Source organism: Sminthopsis crassicaudata, chromosome 1 (genome assembly GCF_048593235.1).
Source record: "Sminthopsis crassicaudata isolate SCR6 chromosome 1, ASM4859323v1, whole genome shotgun sequence".
NCBI lineage: Eukaryota > Metazoa > Chordata > Mammalia > Dasyuromorphia > Dasyuridae > Sminthopsis > Sminthopsis crassicaudata.
In genome coordinates this window covers 79,544,962-79,557,589 of record NC_133617.1, presented here as the reverse complement: position 1 = coordinate 79,557,589, position 12,628 = coordinate 79,544,962, and the positions used below count along the sequence as shown (strand labels likewise).

Here is a 12,628-nt window from a genome sequence, read left to right as displayed (position 1 = left end):
CCTAGAGCGTATGAGGAAGCAGTCGGGGGCCTCCCCCGGAAGGGGTGGGTGCTGGAGAGAGGATGCTTCCTGTCGGACCGTGGCTGCGCCTCGGGCTCGGGCCCTGAGCAGGCTGAGTCTGTTTTTAAGCGCTTCGGAGCCTGCTCTCCCCACAGCCCTTCTCCACGAAGCGCGCCCGAGCTCGCGGGCGGGATTGCGCCTGCGCCCCGGGCGGCGCGAGGGCCCCCAGCTCGTGTCCCGCCCCTCGGACCAGGGTGAGTCCTGCGGGGGCGGACTGTGGCGGGAGCGGGGCGTGCCCCTCCACTCCCCTTCTTCGTGGTTCCGAGCTCCTCCTTTGTTTTCTCTAATCGCCCACTCGGGTTCCTGGTGTTCCGTGGAACCTCGGCCAGCGAGCTGTTGTGCCTGGCGGGACTGGACTGGAAGGGGGAGAGGGCAAGCGTGGGAACGTAGTAAAGGAGCCGTTAGTACAGATGGGCAGCGAGCATTTATTAAGCGCCTCATGTGTACCGGGCATGGCACTAAACGCTGGAGATGCAGACAGAGCATAGGCTCAAGCAGCTTACAGTTTAAGGGAAGACTAGTTGCAAACAAGCATGTATAAACAGGATATTGACAGGCGAAATTGGAGATAATCAGCACCGGGAAAAGGCTTCTTGCAGAAGGAGGGACTCCCGAGATGGAGGAGGGCGTTCTGGAAATGGGAAAACGTCGGGAGTGGGGACGTGGAGGGTCACGTGCAAAAAGCAACTCGCACGCCGCTGTCGGGGATGGAGAGTACTAGGGAGTGGAGTACGGAGGGAGGGGACGGTGGTGAATGCTGGACATCGAACTAGGAGCCGATAGTAAAAGATGCGGCGGAAGCCGATGGGCCATAGAACCAGGAAAAACCCAGACCTTTCTTGTCTCTGGTAAAATAGTAGACTTAGCTTATTGGAAAGGGCCCTGGATTTGGGGCAAATCACTTGAGCACTAAGGAAAAGGGGACTGTTAGTGATATTAGAGAGATAAGGTTTCCGGGGTGCCATAGGCAAATTCCTTTGAAGTTCAAGTTCAGTTTATCAAAATTTATTACATCTCTCCCATGTGCCGAGATTTTTCCTAGATGCTAAGAATAGAAAGATAGAATTGACCGAATCTGCCCTCGAGAAGTTTCTATTCTAGGTGATGTATAAGTACTCTATTATTTAAAAAAGAAAGAAAGAAAGAAATAGGGTATATTAGTGGGGAAATCTGAGGAAATAGAAAATGTAATTCAGGAACTCAGAGAAGGCACCCAAGCTAAAGCCTTTTTTTATAAAGGAAAATGAAGTTTGCCCCAGAAAATTTCTGGAGGTATGAGAGGCAGCTTAGGTCAGTTTGTGGTGCTGCCTGGAATAACAGGTAGGTCAGTTTTCTGTTCTGCTGACCGCATGAAAGAGGATAATGTGAAAAAAGGTTAGAAAGGCAGACTGAAGCAGATTGTGCTGAGGTTGCTTAGCGCTGCCCGGCCTTTGCCATTGAGATGTCTGCCTCCTAGAATAGTAGCTAACATTTAAACTTTACAGAGCCTCACACGAAACCAGAGGGGCTGTAGGAATTGTCGTTTTGCCTATGGGAAAATTGATGCTTAGAAGATGAAGTGATTTGCTCCTGGTCATAGAGAAAGTATTCAGGGTGGGACACTGATGCCTCTCCCACACAAGTAATTGGTACCTACTGATAATACCTGAGAGAAAGTAGAGGCTAGTCTTAGAAAATCTTGGAGTTTGGGTAGAAATAATATAGAGCTTTTGTTTTTGTTTTTGTTTTTTTAATCTCTCTACTCCTTTGTTTTTCCTGATTTCCTTTAGAAAATGAATGGAATCTTGGTTCAACTCTACACTTCCCTATTCCCTCCCTCTCCAACCTCTCTCTCTTTGGAATGAAGTTTTTACCATTTTTAGTTTGGGATTCTGCAATATCCTTCTGAATCTATCCTCACCCACCTATAACTTACTGTTCCCCAGGTCCTATTTGTGCACATCACCAGAGGATATGGCAGCCCTGGGGGCAGTGCAAGAGCCACTCTCTGCTTCAGCCCACATCAGTTTTCCATCATCGGGATCCCATTCAGGGCCTCCACATCATGAGATGCTACTGCACCTCCAGGATCCCCAATACGGTACTCATCCTACCCCAGCCCACTCCCAGAGCTCTGTGTCCCTCTTCTTCATCCAGAGCCTTCAATAGAGATTCCTTCATAGTCCTTGAGCACATTTTGATTAAAAAAAAAAAAAACAAACCTGTAGAGGTAAATTGGATTTTTCTTTTCACTGTAAATATGTCTGCTTTCCATTAGACAGTTTACCATCTTTGCTGACCATTATTTTTTATTATAGGAACTGAAATAAGGATACTTGTGAATTAGAGTTGTCCTAGATTTAAATAAATTTATTTTAAAATATTTATAGATGAGAGTGATACTTTTGATGATCTGTGATTTCATTAGTATGTTTGCGTAAACCTGCCAATGCAGATCAGTGTCCCTTCACTTGTGTTCATCTTAGATATTGTCCATCTAGTCCTTCATAGACAATAACTCACATGCCTGTAGCCTTTTATGATGCATCAGATCATATACTTAGAGGCAGAAGGGCTCAGAGAGATCATCTCCTCTGGCCCCTTCATTTCATCACTGACAGCCATGGGATCTCTCTGGGCCCAGAGGGAGGACTTGGCCACGGGCAGAGTCAGAATGCATGCCTCAGTCAGCTGACTCCAGTAGGTGGTCCTTCCATTATGTTCTACTCCGTTTTTTCAAAGCACTTTCATAGCAGTATTGAAGTATTAACTCCATTTTAAACTGAAGAAACTAAGACTCAGAGAATGTCAGAGTCCAAGATTGGTGCCTCCAAGTCCAATGTGAATACCGCTACCCCACACTGCCTCCTCAGTGTACAAAAAGGCTTCCTCTTATTCTTTTTGTATTGAGGATGCCATTGTATCATTTGGATTATTCCTGTTTGTTAGGATTACTAAGTGAGAACTCGGGTTGTCTGGATAGTGACGAGGTGAGAATTCAGGTTGGACAATTACAAGGTGAGAACTCAGGTTGACTTGATGGAAGGAGCAGGCTCATTGGCTGAGGTGGTTCTTCCCAGAAGCCCTTGCATTATCCCACGCCCATTCTCTGGGAGAATAAAAGAGAGGACTCCCAGAGATGAAGAGGAAGACTCAGAATTGCATCAGGCTTGACGGGGCTCTCTGCAGGAAAGGAAGTGAGTAGACACAGCAGATCTCTTCCCAGAGAGCGATCCAGCAGCTTCTAGAGACGACAGCTCATTACACCTGTTACTTCTTATTGTGGTTATGTGACCAAGTCTATATGGTTTTCCAAGTGCTCTTATCTTTGATATTGCTTTTTCTTCTGCTTCTCACATTTAGGTCATTGTTGTTAACATGTAGCATTTACACCTAAACATTTCCACTGTCTTTAGGTTTCCTAGTCATTTGAACTTTCCAGGGATTTTGTTGTTCCACCCTTTGCCAAAGTTATAAATTTTAAATATACATTTGTCTAACTTTGAAGAGATTTGGGGCCTAGCTGACTTTCAGTATTTGGATGGATATCAATCATGTGGAAGGAGAGATTAGATTTGTTCTCCTTAGACCTAGAAGGCAGAACCAAAAATAGTGGGTAAAAAAAAGATATAAAGAAGTAGAATTCAGTTCCTTATGACAAAAAACTTCTTCACAGATAAGAATTATCCATAAGTAGTAAAGTGGACGGCCTGACAAGATAAAGAGTTTCCCTTAAAGTGTTGGGCAGAGATCTGCCTGTCAGAGGCAGAGGGGATTCCAACTCGAATATAAACCAGGCAAGGTAATTTCAGTGGTCTCTTTCAACTCTAATTCTAACCATGTTACAATTTTGGTTGGTGCATCCACACCAAAGAAATCACTTATTTTTTGAAATATATAAAAATTGGATACAATGTGGTGGCCACAAAGCCACTGTCTTCCACAGTCCTCAATCTCATCTGCTTCTCTCTTTCTGGAGTCTCTCTCTATTCCATAAAACATTCAGGTTAATTAATGTTATCCTTCCTATTGTCTATCTTGATTGATTAGTCTATAAATCTTAATAACCCAATAACTTCTGGCCCGAGGGTTGTTTTTAGCATTTATCCATTTCTTTGCTCATAAAATCTTTAGGTTTTGATAATCTTGGGCCATTACTGATAATAAATGTTTGTCAAATTAAATTGACTAAGTCCCTAAGCACACTACTTAGCATTAGCAGACATCAAAAATTTGGGTAAAAAGGGAACCCACTTCCCATCGAGTTCACATTTCTAGTAGGCAAATAAAACACCCAGCATTTATAAATTGTACTATGCAATTATGCAAAAAAGAGATGTTAAATATCTATGAAGTAAAATTTGTGGAGTTTGGGGTCTGGATCTGTTTTTTATCAGTGTAAGCCACTGGAATTTGGAAATTCATTCCACCAGTATAACTAGCAGTTTATAATCTTAAACAGTTACCTAGCAATCAAAGCTTTGTGACTTGCCTGTAGTCACAGACCTAGTATTTAGAAGAATCAATTTAAACCCAGGTCTTCCTAATTTCTTAACCTAACTCTTGATGACTACAACATGCTATCTCTTGTTACTAGGGAGAAATCAGAGAATGTATCCTAGGAGGTGACATTTGGTTTGAGTTCACAGAAATCCTTGGATTTTTCCAAACAAGAAAACTAGGGTGGGGTAGGTTTAAAAAAAAAACAAAAAAAAAAAACAACAACAACTGAGGACAGACAAGGTAGAAAAAGAGAACAAAAGTACATATAGGGGTTAAAATAGGATAGAAGTAAATATAGAACTGGTAATCATAACTGTGAATGTGAGTGGGATGAATTCTCTCATAAAATAGAAGCAAATAGCAGAGTGGATTAAAAAAAAAGAATCCTACTATATGTTGTTTACAAGAAACACATTTGACACATAGAAACATACAGAGTAAAGGTAAAAGACTGGAACAGAATTTATTATGCTTCGGTTGAAGTAAAAAAAGCAGGGGTAGCAATTCTGATCTCAGATAAAGCCAAAGTAAAAATAGATCTTATTAAAAGAGATTAAAGAAAGTACAACTTGATAAAAGATTCTGTAAAAAATAAAGTAGAAAAGATACTATATATGTATGCACCACGTAGTTTAGCAAGCAAATTCCTAGACATTTTAAGCCAGTAACAAGAAGAAATAGACAGCAAAACTATTCTAGTGGGGAACTTCAACCTTCTCTCAGAATCAAACAAATAGAACCACAAAATAAACAAGGAAAAAAATTGGAAGGTTAATATATGATAGACTTCTGGAGAAAATTGGATAGGGACAGAAAGGAATACATCTTTTTCTTGGCAGTACATGGCACCCACGAAAATTGACCATTTTTAGGCCATAAAAATCTCATAATTGAATGCAGAAAAACAGTAATAGTAAATATTTCCTTTTCAGACCACAAGGCAATAAAAATTATATTCAATAAAGGGTCAAGGAAAGATAGACTAAAAACCAATTGGAAATTAAATAATTTAATTCTAAAGAATGATTGGGTCAAACAAAAAATCACAGAAATAATCTATAATTTCATTCAAGAGAATGACCATAATGTGACAACATACCAAAATTTATGGGATGTAGCCAAAGCAGTTTTTAGGAAAAATTTTATATTTCTAAATAGCTACATTAATAAAATAGAGAAAGAGGAGATCGGTGAATTAGGCATGCAACTAAAAAAGCTAGAAAAACAACAAATTAAAAAACCTCCAATTAGATACCAAATTAGAAATTCTGAAACTCAAAGGAGAGATTCATAGAAAGTAATAAAACTATTGAACTAATTAATAAAACTAAGAGTTGGTTTATGAAAAAACCAATAAAATAAACCTTTGGTTAATTTGATCAGAAAAAGGAAAGAAAAAACCAAATCACCCAGCATCAAAAATGAAGAGTGAACTTATTACCAAGGAAAAAGAAATTAAAGCAATAATTAGGAGCTATTTTGTCCAACTGTATGGGAGCATGTTTTACAATCTAACTGAAATGAATGAATATTTACAAAAATATAAATTGCCCAAGTTAACAAAAGAGGACATAAATTACTTAAATAGTCCCATTGTAGAAAAAGAAATTGAACAAGTCATTCATGAACTCCCTAAGAAAAAAATCAACAAGGCCAGTTGGATTCACAAGTGAATGGTACCAAACAAGAAAATTAAGACATAAATTTACAAAATAAAGCTGTATTTGTGGCTTAAGGCACAAAGCCCCAACTATCCTGGAGGGTGGGTAATATAGTGGTTAACTAGATGGCAAAATACTAATTGGATTAATTACTTCATAATTCCAGAGGTCAGTTCATAAGTTTACTAAATATTTTGTGCAAGACTCTGGGAATACAAAGACAGAAAGGCTCTCAAGAAGTTTAAATTTTCCTGGTGGGCATACAACATTTACACAAATAAATAGAAAGTATACACAAAGTTATTTCAAGAAAAAGAGATTGGTAGTAAATGGATGATTTAGGGAAGACACAGGCAATGATGCAAAGGCAGAGGAGCAGGAAATGGAATGTTGTATACAAACCAATTTGACTGGAGTAAAGAGTGAATGAAGGGAAAGGGAATAAGGGAACAAATATTTATTAAGTGCCTACTAAGTAGTTTACAAATATTATCTCATTTGATCCTCACAACAACTCCAAAAGGTAGGTGCTTTATGATCTCTATTTTACAGTTGAGTAAAAAACAAAGGTGGAATGGCTCGTACAGGGTCAGACAGCTAGTAAGTGTCTAAGATCTGATTTGAATTTGGGGCTTCCAGACTAAGGCCCATTGACCATTCTATCCATTGCATGATTTAACTATCCATGAAGGGTAGTAATATGAAATAAAAATAGAAAAGTAGGTAGAATCCAGTTTGTGAAAAGATTTCAATTTCAGATTAGTTTTTAGATTTTAATCCCAAAGACTATAAGGCATTTTGGGGGGAGATGTGATATGGATAGATCTGCCAAATGGATGCCAGTTTGGCAATTGTGTAGGAGACAGATTTGAGGGAGTAAAGTTAGAAATACCAGTTCAGGGCCTATTGCAAGAATAATGAGGATCTGACTTCTGATTTCATTAAAATGGTACTCCCTCTATTGATAATAGAATGAAACCTTTCCCTACACCTTAATAGAGTGTCTTCATGCAATTATGGGACCAAAGAATTCTCCATTGGGTAGCTAAGCCAATATTAGCCTCACTGGATTTCAGATAAAAGAATGATAGAAACACAATCTTATCTCTGCCGATACTCAAGTATTTTCAGCATTTCCTGCTTGGTTAAAACTTTCTAGAAGTTGAGCTCCATTGGCTTAGCCTTCAAAAGCCTAAAGTCACATTCATTAAATGAGAGGACTGAGCAAAAAAAGATTAACCAGGAGTCTAGGCATATAACCAAAACATTCTTAAATATACTTTTTACAGCACTGTTCAACATTTAATTTCCTTATTTCTCTTAAAATGTCATATGTATATATAACTGTAAAAAACAGTGCTTCTTTGATACATGGTTGCAAAAGCCCTGGACTGGGAGTCAAAAGGCTTGTGGTAGGATCCTGGTCTTATCAGCAATTAAACAATCAAACTTTGGACTGTTACCTCCTTTTTCTGATCCAATGGTTTCTCTGAGAACCAAGAATAGATAAACTAGATATAAATACATTCCTGCAGACAGATATTGACCTGGAAAACCACAAATTAGCATTATCTGTGTAGTTTTATAGATCTTTATTTATTTTCTTAAACATTTCCCAATTATATTTTAATCTAGTTCTGGCTTATGGTCCCATAGCAGCAAGTTTGCACCTCTGGTCTAGATGATATAAATCTATGAAATCAAAAGCTTTAATATAAAGTGAGTTATACTTGTGTTTTCCTGTTTTTCAACAGCTCTTTGGACTTCCATTGGAGATATCCAGACTGACCCAACACAAAGGGTCCTGAATAAGTATGGGTTAAGTAATTTGTATTTGACCAGTATTAAAGACCTAGCATATGCTGTAGAAGGATACAAAAGAAATTTAGAATACAGGACTTGTCTTCTGAGGGTTTTAACATCTAGTTGGAAAGAAAAGACATATACATTAAGAAAAATAATAAGCAGATATATGATAAATCAGATTCAAAATATATGCTAAATACCAAGGAAAAGTAAAACAATGTTAGGGGCATGCAGAACCAGCACTAAAGAGTAGAAAAAGAAAATTGGCTCCGAAATAAGAGAATATGGTTTCAAACTACTGCTCCTTATCACCTTTTTGACCTTGTTAATGGGTGGCCCTTATCCTCTCTTGGTCTCAATTTCCTCCTCGGTAAAAGGAGGAGTTTGTTTAGATAGTCTTGGATGTCCCTTCATACATTAGTTCTGTAATCCTAATATAAAAGGAGGTGGCAGGGAATGTATGAATAGAAAGGTCACTCTTGAAAGCAACAGTGAAATTCTAAGGACACAGCTTAATAATGACAGTAATTTAATTTTTATGGTTATTAAAGTGTTTGTAACGAGAAGAGCTCGCTTTAAATCCCAGCTCCAAAACTTTCTAGCTTTGTGATGGTGGCCTTTATCATTTTTCTCTCTGAAAATAGCATTTAACATTAGCATAGCCTAACTCACGGGAATGGAAGGGGCTTCTTAAACCTCAAAGTCCTCACATAAAAATGGGATTGATTTCATTAGAGCTTTGGTAGTGACAAAGTAAGGTTCCAAGAGGTGAAATGACTTGTCCAAAGCTACATGACTAACAAATGGCAAAACCGGGACTTGTTCCTCATCCTTACTTCCAACCTACCTTTCCTGCCTCATTTCCCATTATTCCATTTTGGATATGCTGTTATCCACTCTCCAAACTTGCAACTTTTTCTTCTTTACACTAAACATATTTGTAAGGTAAAAATGGGTCTAATGAACCATTTTTTAAAAATAGCTTTTTATTTACAAGATATATGCATTTACAATATATATGCATTTTTCAGCATTGACAGTTGCCAAACCTTTTGTTCCAATTTTTCCTCTCCTTCCCCACCACCACTTCCCCCAGATGGCAGGTAGACCAATACCTAATGAACCATGTTGAAAAATGATAGAAAAAAAATTGGAGAGGAAGTTGGACATTAAATGATAAAAGGCTAAAATTTGGAAAAATAACCCACTATATATTTTTCTGTGGGAAAATAATGTCATGGATGAATTCAGAGAGAATTTCAGAAGGGCTGGCATGTAGTACAAAAGGAAGATACATGAAGGAAACAATCTCATTAGAAGGAAACATTAAATTTTTCATTTAGCTGGAGTAGAAAGCCATCAGGATAGTCACACAAAAAGCAGTGAAAAGATGATATAACCAAGATAGCACAGAGTCATGGAAGTCAAGGAAAGAGCATTTTGAGGGGAAGAAAGGAACAAATTTAAGAATATCTAAATTTCAAAGTTAGAAGGAATCTCATACTACATCTAGCTCAATCCATACTCCAAAAAAAAAAAAAAAAAAAATTCTCTTCTACAATACTCTGAACAAATAATCATCCAATTGATGAAGGCCTGCCCTTAAGGGGAACTCACTGTTTCATAGCAAGGCACCTTATTCTGCTTTGGGAGAGCTTGAATTGTTAGGAAGTTTTTCTTTGTATCAAACTAAATTTGTGTCTTTAAAATCCCATTAACTGCTCCAGTTCTGTCCCCTCAGCCAAAATAGAATAAATCTTATGCTTCTTCACATGACAGACTTTGAAATATCTGAAGACAGCTCTAAGAGACATTGTAAGGGAACAATTTTAGTAGTAATTGCTCAGATGTCAGAGGGGAAAAAGGAAAGAGAAAAGTTAAATAAAACTTCATAATTGGAAACAAAGTACCATCTCATAAAATATGATTACTAGCTCATCTGAATTCTCATATTTCTAATTACTCTGTCTTGAACTTACCTCCAGGTTTTGTGCTTATCCTCTAATATTCTTACTCATTGTTCTTTTTTTGTCTCTTCTAGTCAAAAGTCTTGTGTCATCTTGTCTGGATTCACATACCTTATATCCAGGACATTCATCACTCCACTTTATCATTCTTCTACTCATCTTAATTGTCTTTTTTTTTTTTTTTATCGGTTTATAAAATAATTTTTTAAAGTTATCAAAATCATGAGAACCTTTTGGACATCACTATCAATTTGTAGAGAGGACTTAATAGCTGTCTTCCAAGAATTTGAAGTTTTGTCAAATAGAAGAGATTAGATTTATTCTCCATGGCTTAGGAGAATATAAATAGGAGTAATGGCTAAGACAGATTTCAGCTCAATAAAGGAAAAGCTTCCTAACACAGCTGTACAAAAGGAAATGGGTTGCCTGCAATGATAGGTAGAGATCTTCAGGTGAAGGTAGACCACTTGTCAAGGACAGTGGAACCTCATTACTAGGTGAACTGAATATCCCTTCCACTCTATTATTCATGTATCAGATAGAGGATTGCACTACATGGCCTGTACAATTATTTGTAAATCTAGGGCTCTTTGCAGTTATTCTATAATTATCATCTGTCTCCAGATGATACTTCCCCTCCTACTTCCAATCAGAGAACAGGTGACTTTTTTTTTTTTTTTTTTTTTTTTTTTTTACTTTCCATTTATAATTTCAGATTATAAGACCAGGACTGACAACAAGTTACTGATCCCAAAGCAGGAAATTTCTGAAGAAATAGAATCTTGTGGAACAATATCAGAAATTCTCCAAACAGATGTTCTCCAGAAACCCAAATTTGGAAAAACCTATGAACTTCAAAGGAGGTTAGATAGTCAGGTGGGTATCCCATCTGAGAAGAGATGGAAAAACTCCCTTTCCCAGCAGAGAAAGGCACATGTGACAGTCATGCATGAAGAAACCCCTAGAGAAGAGAGAGGTCATGAATGTTCTGAATTTGCGAGAAATTTCAGTCTGAACTCAAACCTTGTTATAGAGCAGAGAGTTCCTACGGGAGTGAGACCTCATAAATGTGATACTTGTGGCCAAAGCTTTGGCCAGCGCTCAGTCCTTATTCAGCATCTGAGAATTCATACTGGAGAAAAACCTTTTGAATGTAATGAATGTGGGAGAGCATTTAGCCAGAGATCTGAAATTATTAGGCATCGGAGGATTCATACTGGAGACAAACCTTATGAATGTAATGAATGCGGGAAAGCTTTTAGTCACAGATCAACCCTCATTGAACATCAAAGAATTCACACTGGAGAGAAGCCTTTTGGATGTAATGAATGTGCAAAAGCCTTCAGAGGAAGATCAGATCTTATTCGACATCAAAGAATTCACACTGGAGAAAAGCCTTATCAGTGTAATGAGTGTGGAAAAGCCTTTAGTCACCGATCTGTCTTTATTGCACATCAGAGAATTCACACTGGGGAGAAACCTTATGAATGTCATGAATGTGGCAAGACCTTCAATTGGAGCTCGAGCCTTTTCCAACATCAGAGGGTTCATAGTGGAGAGAGACCCTATGAATGTAATGAATGTGGAAAAGCTTTTACACAACTTGCAGTTCTTATTGACCACTTAAGAACTCATACTGGAGAAAAACCTTATGAATGTAATGAATGTGGAAAGGCTTTCAGTCATGGCTCAAATCTTCTTCAACATCAGAGAATTCATTCTGGTGAGAAACCATATGAATGTTGTGAATGTGGAAAAACTTTCTGTCACAGCTCAAAACTTATTCAACACCAGAGAATTCATAGCAGAGAGTGATCCTCTCAATGTAGTGGGGAATTCCCAAAAGTTACTTTGGGGCAAGATCCTATTAAAGGTTTTAAGTTCAAGGGTGGGGCCCATTTTTATCTAACTTTCTGTAGGATCTAACCTGGTGCCACATAGTTTAATAAATGTTTTTGCTTGGCTAAAATGATAATTTACCTTGAGTGACAGTTCCCCCAGTTGGTCATCTCTCTTCCTGAAAGCTAAAGTTATATTCCTTGGAAACATAGAAGGATAACATTCTAACTTCAGGATTATTTATTCTCCATCATAAATTGATATGGATTAGGCAGGGTGGCTCTACTTCTTTCCTTATAAGTCTCATTTAGAGAAAATGATACCACCCCATCAGAGAGAGTCAGGAAGTTTGGGTGGTAATGAACCTAATTTTTAATGTTTTAAGGTACTATCTTTGGATGGGATATTTACATAAAGATGGCCTACAAACAACTGGATTTATAGAACAAGACTGGAGATACAGACAAAAAGAGGCATTTATGTGTAGAGGTTACCCATATACTAGAGTCTTGTGAGTGGGCTAGAGCTTCCTCATATGGGGTAAGGCAAAACATCCAAAACTAAAAGAGAATGAAGAGGTTAGTGATGGAAAATAAAGTTTAAACATCAATAAAATAACGTTTTAAGGTTTACAAAATACTTCACATACATCATCTCATTTAATGGTCACAACAATTCTATGAGATAGGTACCGTTATCCTTATTTTATACATGAGGAAACTGAAGCTAAGAAATTGTGATTTGCCTAGACTCACAATTAGTAATTTCTGAGGCAATATTATAGTTTGGGCATCTTCCTGACACTCAAGTACA

At 37.9% G+C, this 12,628-nt stretch overlaps 1 protein-coding gene across 2 annotated transcripts; it reads left to right on the top strand.

Annotated features, from left to right (window-relative positions):
* Window positions 1–2,000: 2,000 nt before the first annotated feature.
* LOC141540329 (uncharacterized) lies at window positions 2,001–11,945 on the top strand. 2 transcript variants are annotated; one of them, XM_074264235.1, is made up of 3 exons: window positions 2,001–2,140; window positions 7,958–8,021; window positions 10,692–11,945. In XM_074264235.1, the coding sequence occupies exons 2-3, from the start codon at window positions 8,018–8,020 to the stop codon at window positions 11,789–11,791; spliced, it is 1,104 nt and encodes a 367-aa protein (XP_074120336.1). In that variant the 5' UTR covers window positions 2,001–2,140; window positions 7,958–8,017; the 3' UTR covers window positions 11,792–11,945. The 2 variants fall into 2 exon arrangements, with proteins under 2 accessions (XP_074120336.1, XP_074120342.1); XM_074264241.1 differs by lacking the exon at window positions 2,001–2,140 and adding an exon at window positions 2,156–2,269.
* The last annotated feature ends 683 nt before the right edge of the window (window positions 11,946–12,628 follow it).